We start from the raw sequence: 23,139 nt of genomic DNA on the forward strand, positions 1-23,139 counted from the left end.
ACTTGGCAGATAAGCAGTATCTGCTTAAAGAGAAACAGTGAATGTTTCAGACCCGAGGTCCTGTCCGTTCCGGTAAAAAAACTCGCGATTTACTTAGTTTGAGGTAAAAAATATCTGTCCTAATGGATAATTGGACCAGAGTTTCTGATCTGTTTGTAGGTCTGGATGATGGAAACGATGGCTCTGTGGCCAAGTTTGCAGATGATATGAAGGTAGGTGGAGGTACATCTGGTGTTGTGGAAGCAGGGAGTCTGCAAAATGACTTGGACAGGTTGGGAGAGTTGGCAGAAAACTGGCAAATGGATTACAGCGTGGCAAGTCGAGGGTCATGCGCTTTGGTAGAAGGAAAAAATGATACAGGCTCTTTTCTAAATGAGAGAAGGATTCACAAATCGAAAGTGCAAAGGGATTTGGGAGTTCAGAGAGTTCAGCATGGAAACAGGCCCTTTGGTCTACTGAGTCCAAAAGGTGCATCATCAATCTCTTGTCCACCCTCGTTCTACGTTATCCTATTTGCTCATCCACTGCCTACACATGGGGGGGAATTTACAGAAGCAAATTATCCTACCAACTCCCATGTCTTTGGGAGTACTGTTGCACAATTCCCAAAAGGTTAATTTGCAGGTGGAGTCGGTAGTGAGGAAAGCAAATGAGGCAGTGAGGAAAAACTTTTTCAGTCAGAGAGTTGTGAATCTGTGGAATTCTCTGCCTCAGAAGGCAGTGGAGGCCAATTCTCTGAATGCATTCAAGAGAGAGCTAGATAGAGCTCTTAAGGATAGCGGAGTCAGGGGGTATGGGGTGAAGGCAGGAACGGGGTACTGATTGAGAATGATCAGCCATGATCACATTGAATGGCGGTGCTGGCTCGAAGGGCCGAATGACCACCTCCTGCACCTATTGTCTATTGTCAAATGCAATGTCAGCATTCATTTCAAGATGACGAGAATTTAAAAGCAAGGAGGTAGACAATAGACAATAGGTGCAGGAGTAGGCCATTCAGCCCTTCGAGCCAGCACCGCCATTCAATGCGATCATGGCTGATCACTCTCAATCAGTACCCCGTTCCTGCCTTCTCCGCATACCCCCTCACTCCGCTATCCTCAAGAGCTCTATCCAGCTCTCTCTTGAAAGCATCCAACGAACTGGCCTCCACTGCCTTCTGAGGCAGAGAATTCCACACCTTCACCACTCTCTGACTGAAAAAGTTCTTCCTCATCTCCGTTCTGAATGGCCTACCCCTTATTCTTAAACTGTGGCCCCTTGTTCTGGACTCCCCCAACATTGGGAACATGTTTCCTGCCTCTAATGTGTCCAATCCCCTAATTATCTTATACGTTTCAATAAGATCCCCCCTCATCCTTCTAAATTCCAGTGTATACAAGCCTAATTGCTCCAGCCTTTCAACATACGACAGTCCTGCCATTCCGGGAATCAACCTAGTGAACCTACGCTGCACCCCCTCAATAGCAAGAATATCCTTCCCCAAATTTGGAGACCAAAACTGCACACAGTACTCCAGGTGCGGTCTCACCAGGGCCCGGTACAACTGTAGAAGGACCTCTTTGCTCCTATACTCAACTCCTCTTGTTATGAAGGCCAACATTCCATTGGCTTTCTTCACTGCCTGCTGTACCTGTATGCTTCCTTTCAGTGACTGATGCACTAGGACACCCAGATCTCGTTGAACATCCCCTCTTCCTAACTTGACACCATTCAGATAATAATCTGCCTTTCTATTCTTATTTCCAAAGTGAATAACCTCACACTTATCTACATTAAACTGCATCTGCCATGTATCCGCCCACTCACACAACCTGTCCAAGTCACCCTGCAGCCTTATTGCATCTTCCTCACAATTCACACTACCCCCCAGCTTAGTATCATCTGCAAATTTGCTAATGGTACTTTTAATCCCTTTAAGCCATTAAGTCATTAATGTATATCGTAAATAGCTGGGGTCCCAGCACCGAACCTTGCGGTACCCCACTGGTCACTGCCTGCCATTCCGAAAGGGACCCATTTATCCCCACTCTTTGCTTTCTGTCTGTCATCCAATTTTCTATCCATGTCAGTACCCTACCCCCAATACCATGTGCTCTAATTTTGCCCACTAATCTCCTATGTGGGACCTTGTCGAAGGCTTTCTGAAAGTCGAGGTACACATCCACTGACTCTCCCCTGTCAATTTTCCTAGTTACATCCTCAAAAAATTCCAGTAGATTTGTCAAGCATGATTTCCCCTTCGTAAATCCATGCTGACTCGGAATGATCCCGTTACTGCTATCCAAATGCTCAGCAATTTCGTCTTTTATAATTGACTCCAGCATCTTCCCCACCATTGATGTCAGACTAACTGGTCTATAATTACCCGTTTTCTCTCTCCCTCCTTTCTTAAAAAGTGGGATAACATTTGCTATCCTCCAATCCACAGGAACTGATCCTGAATCTATAGAACATTGAAAAATGATCTCCAATGCTTCCACTATTTCTAGAGCCACCTCCTTAAGTACTCTGGGATGCAGACCATCAGGCCCTGGGGATTTATCAGCTTCAGTCCCATCAGTCTACCCAAAACCATTTCCTGCCTAATGTGGATATTTCCTGCCTAATGTGGATTTCCTGCCTAATGTGGAGGTAATGCTGAGGCTTTATAAGGCACTGGCCAGAACACATTTGGAGTATTGTGAGTAGCTTTGGGCCCCTTATTATTTCAGAGAGAAACAGCGTGGAAAGCTCCTTCGGCCCACCGAGCCCACACTGACCATCTATTATCCAGTACACTAGTTTTACATTTTCCCAGTGTTGCATCCGACACATGAGGAGCAATTTCCAGAAGCCAATTAACCTACAAACTAGCTCAGCTTTAGAATTTGAGAGGAAACCGGGACAACCATGTGGTCGCAGGGAGAACGTACATACTCGGCAGAGACAGCAGCCGTAGTCAGGATTGAACCCGGGTCTCTACCGCTGTGCCAGTGCTGATGAGGAGGGGGACGGGGACGGGGACACCTTCGCTCAGCCCGCCTGAACCTACCTGATCTCCCGGTTGCTGGACACTTTAATTCTCCTTCCTATTCCTACACAGACCTTTCTGTCCTCGGTCTCCTCCGAGTGAGGCTAGACGCAAATTGGAGGAACAGCACCTCATGCCTTTGATGAAGCGTCTCCCATCTCCCGGGGCAACCACTATGCGGATGTTGACGGTTCGATCCCGCTTGGGGTGAGTACACCACTGCTCCACCACGTCCTTGTGCTCTTAAACGTTGCCGTTGTCATCTTCTTGTTGGAAGATTTGGTTTGGAAGCACCCAGTTCTTTCCTTATCTCCCTCCCTTCTCTCTGACCGTGTCTCCCTTCTCTCTCTCCCCTGACTCTCAGTCTGAAGAAGGGTCTCTCTCGACCCCCATCCCTTCTCTCCAGAGAAGCTGCCTGTCCCGCTGAGTTACCCCAGCATTTTGTGTCTGTCTTCGGTGGAAACGTATTTAACGCAATGTTTTCTGTGGCAACTGGACGCGCAAGTACTGCCTGAAAGATTCACAAAATCTAAAGCCAGAGTGCACTTTATGCATTTAGTGTCTGTCTTGCATGTGATTTCTACCTGTTCTACTCCGGGCGCTGTGCCCTGAATCCACCTGATTTCTAACAGGTGAAACCCACGTTTCCCTTCTCAACGTAGCGTATTATCGGTGGTTACAATGTCCTCAAGGGGTTTGTGGTTAACTCTTCCTAATCAATGTCACGCCGAACGCCCTGAACAGCATTAACGCCTATTGAGTTATAAAAAGGTTCGCATGCAACACGCCTCCGAAATTCACCAGATTTCCATTCACCACCTCCCTCCTCGCTAAATACGTTCCTCGTTCACACACACACACACACACACACACACACACACACACACACACGTTAGAAAAAGGAACGTATGGTAACTGTCCATTAATAGACACCAGCTTGCTAAAAGAACTTTGAAATAATTTAGACTGTACACCGTGTAGAGAAGGGAAATTAAAGTAAATTGAAAGGATCAGTCTGAAGAAGGGTCTCGACCCGAAAGGTCACATATTCCTCTCTAGAGATGCTGCCTGAGCCGCTGGGTTACTCCAGCCTTTTGTGTCTTCCTTGACGTTGAAAGACTGGAGCGACTAGGCTTGTATACTCTGGAATTTAGAAGGATGAGAGGGGATCTTATCGAAACATATAAGATTATTAAGGGGTTGGACACGTTAGAGGCAGGAAACATGTTCCCAATGTTGGGGGAGTCCAGAACCAGGGGCCACAGTTTAATAATAAGGGGTAGGCCATTTAGAACGGAGACGAGGAAAAACCTTTTCACTCAGAGAGTTGTGAATCTGTGGAATTCTCTGCCTCAGAAGGCAGTGGAGGCCAATTCTCTGGATGCTTTCAAGAGAGAGCTAGACAGAGCTCTTAATGATAGCGGAGTCAAGGGATATGGGGAGAAGGCAGGAATGGGGTACTGATTGTGGATGGTCAGCCATGATCATTGCCGAATGGCCTACTCCTGCACCTATTGTCTATTGACATCCTCGCACAGAAGAAGCTAAGCGGGTGTCCGGTGTTTTTATTGCAACTGCAATTGACGTGACCATGGAGACTCACATTGTTCAATGGGCAATGATATATCAACAACCTATCTCTTGTATATCTATATAATTCAGTTTCTTTCATTGACATGGTCAAGAATCATGAGTCAAAAGTGTTTAATGAACACTTTGTGTCATTTCATCTAAGTGATGAACCGAGAATGGAACTATGAAATTCTTATTTACTGCAGACTTACAGGCCCCCACCAATGCAGTAACATCTATATACGAAAACTCTCGTTTGTTTGTTCCTGAACTACAGCCAAAACGGTACACGATAGCGCGACAATTTTAGGCCCACCTTACTCACCGTCACCCCTTTGGTGCTAATGGAAAATGTTTCATTGAAACCAGTGTTATATTTTAAGGTTATTCACATTTTAAAGTTTAAAAGATACTCAAGGATAGCGGAGTCAGGGGGTATGGGGAGAAGGCAGGAATGGGGTACTGATTGAGAATGATCAGCCATGATCACATTGAATGGTGGTGCTGGCTCAAAGGGCCGAATGACCTACTCCTGCACCTATTGTCGATGGTCTAAATATATCTCCGAGGGGAGGGGGGAGGGAGGGAGGGAGGGGGGAGGGAGGGAGGGAGGGGGGAAGGAGGGGGGAAGGAGGGAGGTGGAGGGAGGGGGGGGGAGCGGGAGGATAAGGGGGGTTGGGGGGGAGGGAGTGGGGAGGGGAGGGTGCTACACCAATGCAGGAGAGGTTTGGGCCCAACGGCTCCACTTGGTCTAGTAACAAATACATGCACAATAATTAATAATACAATAAGTTAGTAATCAGTAATACTTGGTAACCAGACTGTAACACTGCAAGACCGAAATACATAATGCAACTGAAACAAAGTCCACAGGCGATCGTTGCTGAGGTGGGGTTGTGGTGAGGGTTGTGCACTGTGGCTCAAGAATCTGATGATTTCCAGATAGAAGCTGTTCATAAAGCAGGAGGTTGCCGTTCACAGTCTCCTTGTACCTTCTTCCCAATGGTAGCAGTGAGATGATATGTGGCCAGTGTGATTTAGTTTAGTTCAGAGATACAGCGCGGAAACAGGCCCTTCGGACGATGTTCTCAGAGAGCCATCCAGCATCACAGTCATCCTAAAGTATATTGGAACTGAAAGTACCTCTAGAATAGCATTAGATTCTGTACATACATCAGTCTGGTCAGAGCATTCACTGAAAACTTCGACTTGCACAAGCCAAACCACAGTCTTAGTTTAGTTTAGTTTGGAGATATAGCATGGAAACAGGCCCTTCAGCCCAACCGATTCCGCACTGACCAGCCATCCCCGCACATTTACGCCATGCCAATTAACCTACAAACCTGTACGTCTTTGGAGTGTGGGAGGAAACCGAAGTTCTCGGAGAAAACCCTCGCAGGTCACGGGGAGAACGTACAAACTCCGTACAGACAGCACCCGTAGTCAGGATCGAACCTGGGTGATGTGGGTCTTTGCTGATATTTGCTGCCTTTTTGAAGCTGCGCCTCCAGTAAATCCTTTCAATGGCACGGATGTCAATGTCTGTGATGGACCGGGCAATATCCACCACTTTCTGCATCGTTTCTAGGCGTTCGAGTTACCGAACCAGGAGGAGATGTATCCAGTCAGTATGCTCTCTAATCTGTCCAGATTTGATAGAATATTCGGCAACATACAGAATCTCCTCAATCTTCGAAGGAAGGTCTTGACGAGCTTTCTTAGTGATTGCATCATAGAAACATAGAAAATAGGTGCAGGAGTAGGCCATTCGGCCCTTCAAACCAGCCCCGCCATTCAATATGATCATGGCTGATCATCTAAAATTAGTACCCCGTTCCTGCTTTTTCCTCATGATTCCTTTAGCCTAAAGAGCATCAATGCTCTATATTTCAGAAATATTCACACCCAGACACTTGAAGGTGTTGATTCACTGTACACCCGCCACCCCACTGATGAAGAAGGTTCATGGATCCTCAGCTTTCCCTTTCTGCAGTCAACTATCGGCTCCTTGGTCTTGCTAATGTTGAGAGCAAGGTTATTGTTCTGGCGAAGATTGACACAAAACGCTGGAGTAACTCAGCGGGTCATGCAGCATCTCTGGAGAAAGGGAATAGGTGACATTTCGGGTGGAGACCCTTCAGACTGAAGACTCCTGTCTGAAGAAGAGTCTCGACCCAAAACGTCACCTATTCCCTGTCTGACCCGCTTAGTTACTCCAGCATTTTGTGTCTATCTTCGGTATAAACCAGCATCTGCAGTTCCTTCCTACACATGTCATCTGCAGTTCATTGTAACACATTATTGTTCTGGCACCATTCAGTCAGATTATCGATTTCCCTCTTGTGCTCTAACATAAATATCTGGTGGTGGCATCGATGGTGAATTTAAAGATGGTGTTGGTGCTGTGTCTGGCTACACGGTCCTGGGTGTAGAGACAGAAGGGCACAGGGCTGAGCACACAGCCTCGAGATGCCCCAGTGGTGACGGTCTTTTAGTGCTCTACAATTAAACATTGTTCGGTACGGTCACAAAGGTGATGTGTTTTGTTACATTAACATCATGGTCAGTTCACCACTATTACTACACTTTATAAAATTCATGTTGATACAAACTTTTAAAAATCCAAGCCATTTCTTTTTTTTATACTTTCTTTTTTATTTTTATTATTATTTTTTTTACATACACACAAACACAAACTAAACAAACATAGGAGATGCATATTGAATGTAAATACCCTTACTTTAAGTTCCCAAAATCGGAAGAGACTAGAGTCCCGGCATTGCCTGTATTAATAATGACCATCTTTTATCAAACATGTCTGTTGTCAACTGTAACCTTGCTGTGATTTTTTCCATTATATACACATTTTTTACCCTATCTCTCCATTGCATTATGCTTGGAGGCTGTGGTTTCAACCAAGAAGTTGTTATCGTCTTCTTTGCTATCAGCAGCAGGATTGTCAGTAAATGTTTCGAACTCTTATCTGTCATACTGTCAGGAATTATACCCAAAATGTAAAGTGCTGGTTCCAGAGGGAAGTTAATGCCCATAATCTGTTTAATTTCCTCGCCATTGTCATTTATTTGAAAATATTCCTTTAGAAGAAGTCTGAGCAGCAGCCATTAATTCTGATCCGTGATTTGGGATTTTTATAGACAATTCTTACCCAGTCTATAAACGTTGAGTGAAACCCAAAAACCTTCAATGTTTGATATAAAAAGTTCCATTTCACGCGGTCAAACGCTTTTTGTGCATCTAGGCTAAGCAGCATGGTAGGTCTGGGATTATTTTTAGCACATGATATAAGATTTAGTGTTCTCCTGATATTGTTAGCCCCCTGTCTCCCCGGGATAAACCCCGTTTGATCTGGCTTGATTAATTTAGTTATATGTTGTTGCATTCTCTGTGCTAGTATGCTTGTTAATATTTTTAAATCATTACAGAGCAAGCTGACCGGTCTATATCCCTCACATGAAGTCGGATCTTTGCCCTCCTTATGTAGTACGGAAATTATGGCTTCTGACCAAGTATCTGGGCGGTTTCCTGTTGACAGCGCATAATTAAAAACTTTACATAATTCTGGTGTTATGTCTTCTGCAAAACATTTATAATACTCCCCTGAGAAGCCATCTGTACCTGGGGATTTGTTACTTTTAAGGGTTTTTATAGTATCGGCTATTTCTTGTGACGAAATTGGTTTTATCATTTCAGATGCTTCTTCTACCTTTAATGCTGGTAAATGTAGTTTTTTGAAAAATTCTTGTGTTTTGGTCTCAGTGAGATTAGATTCTGAGTCACTGTATAAGTTTTTATAATATTCTGCAAAGGCCTTTGCTATCTCTTTTGGCTTAGCCATAATAAAATTGGAAGTGGGATGTCTTATTTTTGTAACTATTCTATTTGTTTGAGCTTTTCGCAGTTGGAATGCCAGTAACCGGCTTGCTCTGTTACCCATCTCATAATATCTTTGATTTATAAAACGAAGAGCTCCTTCTGCTTTATATGTTAAAAGTTCGTCTAACTCTTGTCTCATTTTTTTTAATTCGACGAGAATAGAATTGTTTCTTGTTCTTTTATGTTCTAACTCCAACTCTCTGATTTTACTTTCTAGCTTTCCTTGCCTTTCCATTCGAGTTTTTTTCAATCTGTAAGTTATCTCTATTATTTTCTCTCTCATGACTGCTTTTCCTCCCTCCCATAATGTCGATGGTGAGACCTCGCCATTGTCATTTATTGGAAAATATTCCTTTAAGTTTAGTTTTAGTTCTTTGACAACCTTTTCATCTGATAGGATTGACACATTAAGTCTCCAGTACTTAAAGAAGGATTCCCTGCCCAGCTCAATGGATAGTATGACAGGGGCGTGGTCACTTATAGTTATGGATTCTATACTGCAGTCCCTGACTGTATGTATCTGTTGTTTTGACACACAAAAAAAGTCTATCCTCGAATAACTCCCATGTGGGTTAGAGTAAAAGGTAAAATCTCTTCCTTTAGGATTATTATGTCTCCATGGATCAACCAGACCTAATTCTTTTATAACATTATTTAGGACTCTGGATTTTTTTGTTTTTGGTCCCCTCTCAGATGGCAACCTGTCTAAGTTACCATTCTGTATGGTATTAAAATCCCCTCCCAAAATTATCATCCCTCGTCCGTTACTGGTAAGTATATTGGCTATGTTTTTAAAGAATGTTTCATTTTCTTCATTTGGGGCATAGATGTTTAATATTGAAATACTCGTATCTCCTATTGTGCCAACCACCATGATATATCTTCCCATATCACCTTTAATCACTTTCTCTACAGAAAATGGTAGGGATTTATTAATTAGTATGGCCACCCCCCTTTTCTTGCCATATGAAGCATGGAATACTTGGTTTACCCATTCCCTTTTCAGTTTTTTATGTTCATTTTCACTCAAGTGAGTTTCTTGGATTAGTGCAATGGCACATTGTAGTTTCTTCAACTGACTCAATATTTTCTTTCTCTTAATAGGGTGATTTAGACCGTGCACATTATAAGAAACAAGGTTCAACTTATTCATGACATTTTAAGATGTAGGCCATAAACTCGGTTCCTCCTATAAATCAAAACAACTGTGCAAAACGATACACAGCGAACAAACAAACAAACAATACACATCTCCCTCTGAACTACTATACAAAAATAACATGTGACTCCCAAAAGTCCCGTCATCAGAGAGTGTGGCAATCTCTCTGGGGAAATAGCACAATGTGCACCTGCAACTTCTCAGAATTAAGTTGCTCCTTGCTCAAATTGAGATCCAGCTTTGCTCCTTCAACCAATTTTGACATTATTCAGTATAAGTGTTACTTAAATCCCATAACTAGCTCCTTTTCAATTCTTTGAACATTAAACATAAATTCAGATTGTCCGCATTATATATACTTCAGGATTGTCATTTATTTTTTTACCCTTAGTTCCAGGCTGTTTTTTTTTTTTTTTTTAGTCCTTACCACTGTGAACCTCAGATTTCACAGACCGAGGGCTTGTATGTCCGCCTCTGTGATGGGTGGCTGTCTCCTCTTTCCCTTCTGTCCTGTCCCCGTAGTCCAGCTGCCCTCCATCCTCACTCTCTGTAGTTTCTCCCACTCGTCCTCCTCCACATGGATCCCCATGTCCTTCAGCATGGGGGCAGCCTCCATCAGTGTATTGAATGTCTTCCTCTCTGTTCCCAGAAACACCTTCAGCCTTGCAGGATATGGGGACTGTGCCTTTATGTTTTTCTCCTTCAACTTTTTTATTACATCCCGCACTTGTTTCCTCTTCTTCTGTATCTCGGTAGTGTAGTCATGGTTGAAGTAAATGGTCCGTTCCTCATATGTTATTTTTTGTTTCCATGCTTGTTGTATGATGCGGTCTTTCACCTGGTGGTCAATGAAGCGGGCGATGATGGCTCGCGGGGGAGCCGCACTCTCTTTCGGTTTGGTAGTCAGCGAGCGGTGCGCTCTTTCGATGCGGATATCGACGGCCGCCGAGATTTGTAATGTTGTTCGGATGAAATCAGTCACAAATCCTATGGTGTCGCCTTTCTCAGCGCCCTCCGGGATCCCATGTATCCGTATGTTATTACGTCTCGCTCTTGCTTCCAAGTCGTCACATTTTGCGGCTAACGCCGCCTCTCTTTGAAGAAGAAAGGCGACTGATCTTTCCAGCCGCGCTGCCCTGTCTTCCGTCTCCCCCAACCTTTCTTCTATGTTCACTGTTCGTCGCTCCAGTGAAGCGGTTCTCTCCAAAAGCTCCTTTAAATTAGTTTCTAGTCTCACCAGAGCTTTTTTGTTGTCATTTACCGCTTCTGTGTGCTCTTGTCTTAACTTGCGTAGCTCCGCCAATATTACAGAGTCTTGTTCCCCACAGCTGATTCCCTTATCTGGCGTGGCTCTCTTTGCCAAGTCCGTAGCTTTAGTATCCGCATTATCCTTTTTGTTTAACCTTGTCTCCATATTTTTATTTATCGTTAACTTTCGTTGTCGAGATAACTTGCGATTGGCCCGCTTCCTGTTGTTACTAATGTTTAAAAGAGCTAGTTTTAATTGGTTTCTTTGAGAGCTAACTTTTTAGATTGTCTAGTCCAACATGGCGCCACCGGAAGTCAATCCAAGCCATTTCATTCATGCCGTCTACATCTTGCATTTAATAATAATAATAATAATAAGCATTTATTTTATATAGCGCCTTATCAGGTGCTCACAGCGGTTTACATAAACAATCAAACATAAAAACAAACAGACAAACTATCCTAACGGAGAAGCGGCGAATAAACAACGCCAGCGTCCTCTCACGTCAGGGTCCGGCAGTAGACAACAAAAAGCACAGGACACACAGATATAATTTTTACACAATTTTTACACAAACAGCCATCACAGTGATTGCTCTAGGCACACCCTCACTGTGATGGAAGGCAAAGTCTTATCTCCTCCTGATTTCTTCTCCCGTGGTGCCACGAGGTGATCGAGGCTCCCAACTTTTTGAAGCCCCCACCGGGCGCTAACTGGCCACTAACAATATATCTTTATTGTCATTGTACAGAGGTACAACGAGATTGGGAATGCGCCTCCGATACGATGCAATAAATTAATTAATTTAAACAACAACAACCCAACGAAACAAATTGTAACAGTTTTAAGACAGAATAAAGTGCAAGTAGGTCTGTGCCGGTTCACTGTGCGATGTGACCATCCGGCTCAGCAGGACCGGTTCATAGCAGCTATGGCCCTGGGGATGAAGCTGTTCCTGAGTCTGGAGGTGCGGGCGTAGAAGGCCTTGTATCGTCTGCCCGATGGTAGAAGTTCGAACAGACTGTTGCAGGGGTGTGAAGAGTCTTTGTGGATGCTGGTGGCTTTTCTGAGGCATCGTGTGTTGTAGATGCCCTCCAAGGCTGGTAGCTGTGTTCCGATGGTCCTCTGAGCTCTATGGACTGCCCGCTGAAGAGCTTTCCTCTCTGCCGCCGTGCAGCTGAGGTACCACACAGGGATGCCATGTGTTAGGATGCTCTCTATGGTGCAGCGGTAGAATGTCGTCAGCAGCTGTTGGGGTAGACCAGACTTTTTCAGTGTTCCCAGGTAGAACAGTCGTTGCTGTGCCTTCTTGACCAGCGCAGCAGTGTTATTGGACCATGTTAGGTCCTCCGAGATGTGAGTGCCCAGAAACTTGAAGCTGAACTCATACTTGCTTTGAACGGGCACACTTGAGCTATGATCATCAAACTTTGCAAACAACAACATCGCTTGTGGTTTAGATGTGTGAGATAATTGCCAAATTCTAGCTAGTGTATTTACACTCTCCAGACTTTTCAAATAAACAAGGCTACATTGCATCAGCTATCAACAGATCGTCGGACTCGTGCAGACGATCGCTTACCTAGCATTTTACAACAAAATAGACCAAGTGGACCCGTTGGGCCCAAACCTCTCCTGCATTGGTGCAGCACCCTGTCCTCCCCCCCTCCCCTCTCTCCTCAACCCCCCCCCCCTCCCCTCTCCCTTCTCCCCCACTCCCCCCTCCTCCCCTCCCCCTCCCATCCTTTTAAACCTTAAAATGTGAATAACTTTAAATATATAACACCGATTTCAATAAAACTACTTGCATTATCACTAAAGTGACAACGGTGAGTAAGGTGGGCCTAAAATTGCCTAAAATTGTTGCGCTATCGTGTACCGTTTTGGCTGAGGTTCAGTCACAAACAAGATAACAATCGAGAGTTTTAGTATATAGAAGATGTGTTCCTTTCCCATTTGCTGCTGCCCAGTGGGTCATGGTACCCGGTTCCAACTTTGACAAGATTTGGGGGATTTGTTGTGTTGTTTTCTGGCTGGCAGTTGCAATTTTAGGTTTCTCTACCTTCAAGGGCCCACACACGTGACAAGATGGCAGCCACTTTAAAATTAAAATTCCCTGACAATGTTTGCAAAAATGGCAAACCTGAGGGCATGGCTTTATTTCGTTTAGTGAGATACAGCGCGGAAACAGGCCCATCGGCCCACCGGGTCCGCGCCGATCAGTGATCCCTGCATATCAACACTATCCAACACACACTAGGGACCATTTTACTTTTACCAAGTCAATTAGTCTACAAACCTGTACGTCTTTGGAGCGTGGGAGGAAACCGAGGATCTCGGAGAAAACCCACGGAGGTCATGGGGAGAACGTACAAACTCCGTACAGACAGCACCCATAGTCGGGATCGAACCCGGGTCCCTGGCGCTGCAAGCGCCGTGAGGCAGCAACTCTACCGCTGCGCCACCGTGCAGCCCTTCAAGTTGCAGTCAACCAATCCATGGGTATTTTGCAGGGTGCTCCACTGCTCGGGCACGCAGCTGGAGATGGGACACTCGGACTGTACCTAAAGATAGTCTTAATGGCAAGTTTTATTCATTTTGTTGCAGGTACCCTTCAAATAAAATGAGTACACACATGAAAAGCAGCCTTCCGTCTCTCTTGGATGCATACCTTCCACCAAGGCTCAAGAAACAGGTAGAACCCATCGATCTCATTTTCATTACACTGCTTCCAAATACCATGGCAACTTTGTGGCTGGCTTGCAAGTTGGGAAACATCACCTGGACATTTGTGCTGAAATTAGAACATTTCATTTGATAATATACTTTGCATTTGTCAAAAGAAAGATATCGGAAGAGGTGGGAAGTTAAAACAGAACACTTTTATTATGTCATAATTTATTTTCCTAAATATCCCAAAATATTTAAGTTAATTGTTCTCTGCAGAGTAAAGCAGTTTCCCCAGTTCAAGTTCTGCATTTCAGAAGCAGGTGAACAATGAAGGTCCACCTAATACATTCCCAAGTGGATATAATCCAGCCAGTGTGACATTGTTATCCTCACTAACCAACCTTGCAATCAGAATGAAATTTCCTCTGTCTCATGTGATTACTGATGTCAATGTAATTAGGCATGTAGCCATATTTGTGCAATGATGCTGTATCGTGATTGTGATATTCTTGTTATTTTGACTTACAATACAATATATCTTTATTGTCATTGTACAGGGGTACAACGAGATTGGGAATGCGCCTCCCATACGATGCAATCAATTAATTAGCCAGTCAGTATTAATTTAAACAACCCAATGAAACAAATTAGAACAGTTTTAAAACAGAATAAAGTGCAAGTAGATCTGTGCCGGTTCGCTGTGCGATGTGACCATCTGGCTCAGCAGGACCGGTTCATAGTAGCTATGGCCCTGGGGATGAAGCTGTTCCTGAGTCTGGAGGTGCGGGCGTAGAAGGTCTTGTATCGTCTGCCCGATGGTAGACGTTCGAACAGACTGTTGCAGGGGTGTGAAGAGTCTTTGTGGATGCTGGTGGCTTTTCTGAGGCATCGTGTGTTGTAGATGCCCTCCAAGGCTGGTAGCTGTGTTCCGATGGTCCTCTGAGCTCTATGGACTGCCCGCTGAAGAGCTTTCCTCTCTGCCGCCGTGCAGCTGAGGTACCACACAGGGATGCCATGTGTTAGGATGCTCTCTATGGTGCAGCGGTAGAATGTCGTCAGCAGCTGTTGGGGTAGACCAGACTTTTTCAGTGTTCCCAGGTAGAACAGTCGTTGCTGTGCCTTCTTGACCAGCGCAGCAGTGTTATTGGACCATGTTAGGTCCTCCGAAATGTGAGTGCCCAGAAACATGAAGCTGGACACTCTCTCCACACTGTCCCCGTTGATAAAGATCGGGGTGTATTCCCCGTTGTGTGACCTGCGGAAGTTGATGACTTTGTAATTGAATGGAAGCATACAAATTATGTGCAATCACATTTCTTCGAAGTGCACAGAGATAAAACAAAATCAATGCATATGTGGTAGGAAAGTGGAAGGATGTGTAGTTAATCAAGCAAGGCGGTGCTGAGGTAAAATATTCGCAATGATCTTAGTGATTGGTAGAGCAGACAATAATGGGCTGAGTAACCTAGACCTTAGTTTAGTTTAGTTTAGAGATACAGGCCGGAAAAAGACCCTTCGGCCCATCGAGTCCACACCGACCAGCGATCCCCGCACATTAACACTATTCTACACACACTTTTTGCATTAATACCAAGCCAATTAACTGACAAACCAGTACTTCATTGGATTATGGGAGGAAACTGGAGACCCCGGAGAAAGCCCAAGCAGGAGAACGTACAAACGCCGTACAGACAAGCACCCATAGTCGGAATGGAACCCTGACCTCTGGCACTGCAAGGCAGGAACTCTACCGCTGCACCACCATGTCACCCTTCTATTTCTCCTCCTTCTATTCCTTGTGTTCCTAAGTGGATAAACAAGAAGGATTTCTTTTATGGCTGTCTTCACAATAGAAAAACAGGATGTTGATTCTTTAGAGAAATGAATTAAATGTAACATCTCCAAGTTTGCAGATGACACAGAGCTGGGTGGCAGTGTGAGCTGCGAGGAGGATGCCATGAGGCTGCAGGGTGACTTGGACAGGTTGTGTGAGTGGGCAGATGCATGGCAGATGCAGTTTAATGTGAATAAATGTGAGGTTATCCACTTTGGTGGCAAGAAAAATAAGGCAGATTATTATCTGAATGGTGTCAGATTAGGAAAAGGGGAGGTGCAACAAGGTCTGGGTGTCCTTGTACACCAGTCACTGAAAGTAAGCATGCAGGTACAGCAGGCCGTGAAGAAAGCTAATGGTATGTTGGCCTTCATAGCGAGAGGATTTGAGTATAGGAGCAAGGAAGTCCTACTGCAGTTGTGCAGGGCCCTGGTGAGACCACACCTGGAGTATTGTGTGCAGTGTTTGGTCTCCTAATTTGAGGAAGGACATTATTTTTTGTATTGAGGGAGTGCAGCATAGGTTCACCAGGTTAATTCCCGGGATGGCGGAACTGACATATGATGAAAGAATGGATCGACTGGGCTGATATTCAAAAGCAGGAACGGGGTACTGATTTCGAATGATCAGCCCTGATCATATTGAATGGCAGTGCTGGCTCGAAGGGCCGAATGACCTACTTCTGCGCCTATTTTCTATGTTTCTATGTGTGATATAGCTCAATTGGACAATTGTAAAAATAGTGAATGGGATAAGTAAGAGAGGAAATCTAAAATGATATAAAATATTTGAAAGTGCACAGGTGGATTGGCCTGGATGAAATGTATCACTGATTGTTAAAAGAAGCAACAAAAATCCTTATACTGGAGCGAGCATAGAATGATGCAGTCAGCCTATAATATTGTTACTCACAAAACTGTACTGTAATACAATTCTGTGGTTCTTCAAAATCCCCCGGAAAACTTTATGAAAACTTCCATTATCATCTACAAGTTGTCCTCCAAGTTGTAGATTGTTGGACCTGCCAGATATATTACCATTCTTTCATTGCTAGTGGCTCAAAATCCTGCCAACTCACAGAACCACAGGAGTATTGGTCTTTGAAAAGCCAGCTTCTCACTTCAACATTCAAATGAACAAATGGTGATGTCCATTGAATACAAATTTTACAGTTAATGCCTAGATTCCATGGGTGAATAAAACAAGTAGTTCTCTAAATATTGGGAAGGGAGCAGTGAAAGAATCGTAAAATCTTATGGAACAACAATTGAGCAATACGCCCAGTGAGACCAAAACATACTTGGACTGATACACCAGAACATTGGTCGTCACTCACTACAGAGAATAATTATGTCAATAAATTGAAGTAAACTTTCTTTTGGTTCTTTGTTATAGGCAAGACCGAAATGCAGTAGTCTTAGCAACACCATCCCCACAAGTCGCACAACTGTACTTGTTTCAGCTGAAGGTTGGGGAAGGATAAAGATTCTGTCTTTGGCATGTGTGGGAAGGAATTGCAGACGCTGGTTTAAACGTAGACACAAAATGCTGGAGTAACTCAGCGGGACAGGCAACATCTCTGGAGGGAAGGAATGGGTGTTGTTTCGGGTCGAGATCCTTCTTCAGTCTCCAGAGATGCTGCCTGTTCCGTTGAGTTACTCCAGCATTTTGTGTCTATCCTCACTCTTTTCCAACTCTTGTATCCTTGCGGGTGGTCAAGAACTGGCCACTTACCCACATGACATCCTCTGTGCTAAAATATGCCTTCATCTCAACACTGGCTTCACATATTGTTACTTCTCTCCATTTTTTAACTTCTATTTTCACACTTTGTATCTGTTTCTTATGTGGAAAAACGTTGTCCATGCTGAAAATGATATATGCCGGTGCTAATCATATTTGCCTATATTAAGCTCATATTCCTCTTTGCTTTTCCTATCCAACTCCCTGTCCAAACACCTTTTGAATGTTGTAATTATTTCTGCCTCTACCACCTCCTCCAGAAAATCATTCCAGATAATTACCAACCTCTCTGTGGAAAAACCAACATCTCCTTTAAATTTCTTCCATCTATCCTTAAAACTTTGCCCTCTGGTTCAAGGCTCGCTGACACCGGGTGAAAGACTTTGACTATCTATCCTATCTACAGTGCATTCAGAAAGTATTCAGACCCCTTCACTTTTTCCACATTTTGTTACGTTACAGCCTTATTTTAAAATGGATTGAATTCATTTTTTATCATCAATCTACACACAATACCCCATAATAAAAAAGTGAGAACAGGTGTTTAGAAATTTTTGCAAAGGAATTAAAAAGAAATAACTGAAATATCACATTTACATAAGTATTCAGACCCTTTGATAGGACACTCATAATTGAGCTTTGGTTCATCCTGTTTCCATTGATTATCCGTGAGATGTTTCTACAACTTGATTGGAGTCCACCAGTGGTAAATTGATTGGACATGATTTAGAAAGGCACACACCTGTCTATATAAGTTGACAGTGCACGTCAGAGCAAAAACCAAGCCATGAAGACGAAGGAATTGTCCGTAAACCTCCAAGACAGGATTGTGTCGAGACACAGATCTGGGGAAGGGTATAAAACAATTTCTGCAGCATTGCAGGTCCCGAAGAGCACAGTGGCCTCCGTCATTCTTAAATGGAAGAACTTTGGAACCACCAGGACTCTTCATAGAGCTGGCAGCTCGGCCAAACTGAGCAATCAGGGGAGAAGGGCCTTGGTCAGGGTGGTGACCAAGAACCCGATGGTCACTCTGACAGAGCTCCAGAGTTCCTCTGTGAAGATGGGAGAATCTTCCAGAAGGACAACTATATCTGCAGCACTCCAACAATCAGGCCTTTATGGTAGAGTGGCCAGACAGAAGCCACTCCTCAGTAAAAGGCACATGACAGCCCGCTTGGAGTTTGCCAAAAGGCAACTAAAAGACTCTCAGACCATGAGAAACAAGATTCTCTGGTCTGATGAAACCAAGATTGAACTCTTTGGCCTGAATGCCAAGCGTTACGTCTGGAGGAAATCTGGCACCATACCTACGGTGAAGCATTGTAGTGGCAGCATCATGCTGTGGGGATGTTTTTCAGTGGCAGGAACTGGGAGACGAGTCAGGATCGAGGGAAATATGAACGGAGCAAAGTACAGAGAGACCCTTAATGAAAACCTGCTCCAGAGTGTTCTGGGCCTCAGACTGGGGCGGAGGTTCACCTTCCAACAGGACAACGACCCAAAGCACACAGCCAAGACAATGCAGGAGTGGCTTCGCGACAAGTCTGTGAATGTCCTTGAGTGGCCCAGCCAGAGCCAGGACTTGAACCCGATCGAATATCTCTGGAGGGACCTGAAAATAGCTGTGCATCGACGCTCCCCATCCTACCTGACAGAGCTTGAGAGGATCTGAGAATAATGGGAGAAATTACCCAAATACAGGTGTGCCAAGCTTGTAGCGTCATACCCAAGAAGGCTTGAGGCTGTAATCGCTGCCAAAGGTGCCTCAACAAAGTACTGAGTAAAGGGTCTGAATTCTTATGTAAATGTGATATTTCAGTTATTTCTTTTTAATTACTTTGCAAAAATGTCTAAACACCTGTTTTCACTTTTCTATTATGTGTAGCTTGATGATAACAAAAATGAATTTAATCCATTTTAAAATAAGGCTGTAACGTAACAAAATGTGGAAAAAGTGAAGGGGTCTGAATACTTTCTCAATGCACTGTACACTCCTCATAGACCTACATTTCCGTGAGAATAAACCTAGCCTATCTGATCTCTCCCTATATCTACAGCTCTTCCTTCCACCGTGCATTTCTAGCAAAGATACTAGAGGAGCAAGATGAAACACTCCGTTGAAATCGCCTATACTGAAGTGTAGGACGCAAAGGAGCGGAATGGCCGCCATTTTAGTAAGCAAAATCCACCGTTCGCTATGCCTCTCGCAGTGTAATCAATATTTTGGGGGATGATACCATAAAAATGCAGAATATATCTCATCTATCAATTCACAGATTTTTGTTATTTTTCTTTTAAAAAATGTTTCTGCAAGTTTCTGCCTACTAAAATGGCGCCATGGCATACTATTGTTTTTTGGGTTGAGTGGTCTATCTTGCTCCTCTAGTACCTTTGATTTCTCTCCTGCTCTCACCCTGTTGCTTCTAAACCCTCCCGCAATACGGCAACCAGAACTGTATGCAATACTTTAAATTTGGTCGAACAATGTTTTCTACAATTGCAACATGATATTCCAACTCTTATGTAAGTCCCCTAGCCAATGAAGGGCAGATGAACCAAATGCTTTCTTCATTATCCTATCCATCTTTATCATCACTTTCTGGGAGCCATGGACAAACCTCAAGGTTTTGATGTACCTCAATGCTCCTGAGTTCCTTGACGTTTATATGTCCAACCAGAATTTAACTTCCCAAAATGCACTACCTCACACTTGTCTAGTTTAAGTTTCAACTGCCATTGCTCGGCTCAACTTTAAAGCCAATCTATGTCCGGCTGTATCCTTAGACAACCTTTCTTCGTTGTCTATGACTCAACTGTATTTCATGACCACCTCTGTGTGCATCTGTCATTTATATATGTTACAAATAATGAATGCCCCAGCACCAATTTGTGTGAAAAACCAACTATGACAGACTTCCAGTCAGAAAAACACCCCCCCCCCCCCCCCATTATCCTCGACCACCTACCAATAAGCTAATTTTGTATTCAGTTTGTCAATACACCTTGGATCCCTTGCGCCTTAACCTTTTGGACCAGCCTATCGTAGCGACCTTGTCAAAAGCCTTACTGAAGTCCATGCAAGTCACGTCTATTACACTTAAATGTGATTCATCAATTTTCTTAGTTACCTCCTCAAAAACGCAAATCAGATTTGTGAGGCAAGATCTCCCATGTACAAATCCATGCTGACTCCAAATCAGTGCCTGCCTTTCTTCGTGAATTTAAATCCTATCCCTCTGAATCTACTCCAACAAGTTCCCTCCGACTGATGTAAGACTCACCAGCCTATAGTTTCCAGGTTTCTTCTCGCTCTCCTTTTTTTGAACAAGGAGGCCATGTTAGCTATCCTCCAGTCTTCTGGTATCTCACTCGCAAGTGGTGAAGATACAAAAATCTCTTTGGAAGCATCAGAAATCTCCACCTTGGCTTCTCGCAGCATCTTGAGAAAGATCCCATCAGGTTATTGGGATTTATCCAACCTAATATACTCCAATATTATTAACACTTCCTCCCACCTGAAGTGCTCCTAAAGACTTTTTCTTTTCCCCTCAATTACTCTTATAAGGACATGAGAAATAGAAGTTTTCCATTTAACCCCATCATGCCTCCTTGTTCATTCAATAAGATCTTTTGCATCAGTGCTACTTTCCTGCAATAACCCCATGTCCTTTTGATTTCTTTGAGATCCAAGAAAATCTTTTGATCCCTGTCTGGACTACATTTAGCAACTAAGTTCCACAGCTCTTGTGTGTAGAGATTCACAAAGATTCTCTACTTCTGGGTGTAGGAATTTCTTCTCATCTCTTGTTACGAGGTTCCCATGTTACGAGGTTCCAAGCCATGCTTCTAGATACCCAGGTCAGTGGAAGCATCATCTCCCCATCTATCTTTGCAATGCCCTGCAAATATTTTGTACTCTTTTGAGTGAGGTCACCTTCATTCTTCTAAACCCAAGAGTGCAGTCTACTTACTGCCTCCTTGTAGGACAATTCCAGTGCTCACCCACCACAATTCTAAGACTAAATCTATTGAACCTTTGCTGCACTCCCTCCATTGAACCTCTGTCTTTCCTTGGGTAGGGAGACCAGACCTGTACACATTATTCCATGTGTTGTCTTCCCAAGGCTCTGTATAATTGAACCAAGACATCTTTTCTCTTGTAATTGAACCCTTTTACAGCGTGGGTCAGATACCATTTTGTTTACTAATTTCTTGCTGAACCTGCACTTAACTTCCAGTGGTTTTATGTTCAAGTTCTCGCAAGTCCTTGTGAACACTAAAGCTTTTCAATCACAATCTATTTAAAAGATACTCCACCTTTCAATGTTTATGTCCCATGATGAATGCCTCACTATATATTACTCACTCAACATTATATTCCTTTAGCCGGCACGGTGGCGCAGCGATAGCTTTGCTGCCTTACAGTGCTTGCAGCGCCAGTGACCCAGGTTCGATCCCGACTACGGGTGCTGCCTGTATGGAGTTTGTACATTCTTCCCGTGACCACATGGGCTTCCTCCGAGATCTTCGGTTTCCTCCCACTCCAAAGACGTACAGGTTTGTAGGTTAGTTGACTTGCTATCAGTGTAAATTGTCCCAAGTGTGTGTAGGATAGTGTTAGTGTGCAGGGATCACTGGTCGGTGCGGACTCGGTGGGCCGAAGGGCCTGTTTCCCTGCTGTATCTCCAAACTAAACTAAACTAAACTTTATGTCCTTTGCTCATTCACATAATGTATTTATAACTTCTGAGGCCCATCTGCATCCTTCCTGTAGCCAATAATAGACAATAGACAATAGGTGCAGGAGTAGGCCATTCGGCCCTTCGTGCCAGCACTGCCATTCAATGTGATCATGGCTGATCATTCTCAATCAGTACCCCGTTCCTGCTTTCTCCCCATACCCCCTGACTCCGCTATCCTTAAGAGCTCTATCTAGCTCTCTCTTGAATGTATTCAGAGAATTGGCCTCCACTGCCCTCTGAGGCAGAGAATTCCACAGATTCACAACTCTCTGACTGAAAAAGTTTTTCCTCATCTCTGTTCTAATGCTTTCCATCTCTGTATCAGGCAGTTCCAATGTGGCCTCTGTCTTCCCACTAGTTTCACATCCGTGGCACAGAGTCTGTGAGCTGGCATTCGTGTGATATATTTTAGATATTACTGACCTTGTACGTGTCAGTGAGATAGCCATCAAAAATGCCAAGGATCATCACCTACAGCTTTGTGATGGAAGCACAAGTCTATATTCCCCTTAATCAGTTCCCACGAGGCGGCGCGGAGGTGCAGCGGTAAAGTTGCTGCCTTATAGCGCCAGAGACCCGGGTTCGATCATGACTACGGGTGCTGTCTGTCTGGAGTTTGTACGTTCTCCCCGTTGACCTGCGTGGGTTTTCTCCAGGATCTCTGGTTTCCTCCCACGCTCCAAAGATGTGCAAGTTTGTGGGTTAATTGGCTCGGTAAAATTGTAAAATTGGCCCTCGCATGCGTAGGGTGGTGTTAGTGTGCGGGGATCGCGGGTCGGCGTGGACTCGGTGGGCCGAAGGGCCTGCTTCCGTGCTGTATCTCCAAACTAAACATATTTGTGTAAGGTGTGAAGCACATGATGCTGCCAAAATAAATGTAAATGTTTCAATTCTGACGCTGGAGTAATACAGACCCATGGGCAGACTGTGCTTACTCTCACTGGTAAATTGGATGGATCGCACTTAATTCTTAACTCAAATTTGAAAATCAGACTCTGAGCTGCTGCTCTGAATCAGAGGGCTAATAATGAGCATCCTTCAAGCACAAGCTAATTGCTGCCTGATGGTTTTAAGCATTGTTTGTGAGTCTCCATGGTGCACTGTGTTACCGTGGCAACAGGGCCATAAATACTGCATCATCTCAAAGGCAGTGGATTGAGAGGACAAAGACAATGCTTACACGCAGGAAAGGAATGAAGCGAGCTTAGTTGATTGTATAAGAAAATAACTGCAGATGCTGATACAAACCGAAGGTATTTA

At 44.0% G+C, this 23,139-nt stretch overlaps 1 protein-coding gene across 3 annotated transcripts in view; it reads left to right on the forward strand.

Moving 5' to 3' along the window:
- LOC144596453 (uncharacterized) overlaps positions 1–23,139 on the forward strand; it is a 133,660-nt gene that overhangs the window by 8,353 nt on the left and 102,168 nt on the right. For 2 of the 3 annotated variants that reach the window (XM_078404719.1, XM_078404722.1), the window contains exons 2-4: positions 160–212; positions 3,086–3,220; positions 13,495–13,582. In XM_078404719.1, the coding sequence (XP_078260845.1) occupies positions 3,147–3,220; positions 13,495–13,582 (162 nt within the window). In that variant the 5' untranslated portion in view covers positions 160–212; positions 3,086–3,146. Of the gene's footprint in view, positions 1–159; positions 213–3,085; positions 3,221–3,478; positions 3,518–13,494; positions 13,583–23,139 lie in introns of those variants that run through there. The other variant, XM_078404720.1, reaches the window with a different exon arrangement.

Source organism: Rhinoraja longicauda, chromosome 9, assembly GCF_053455715.1.
Source record: "Rhinoraja longicauda isolate Sanriku21f chromosome 9, sRhiLon1.1, whole genome shotgun sequence".
Taxonomy (NCBI): domain Eukaryota; kingdom Metazoa; phylum Chordata; class Chondrichthyes; order Rajiformes; family Arhynchobatidae; genus Rhinoraja; species Rhinoraja longicauda.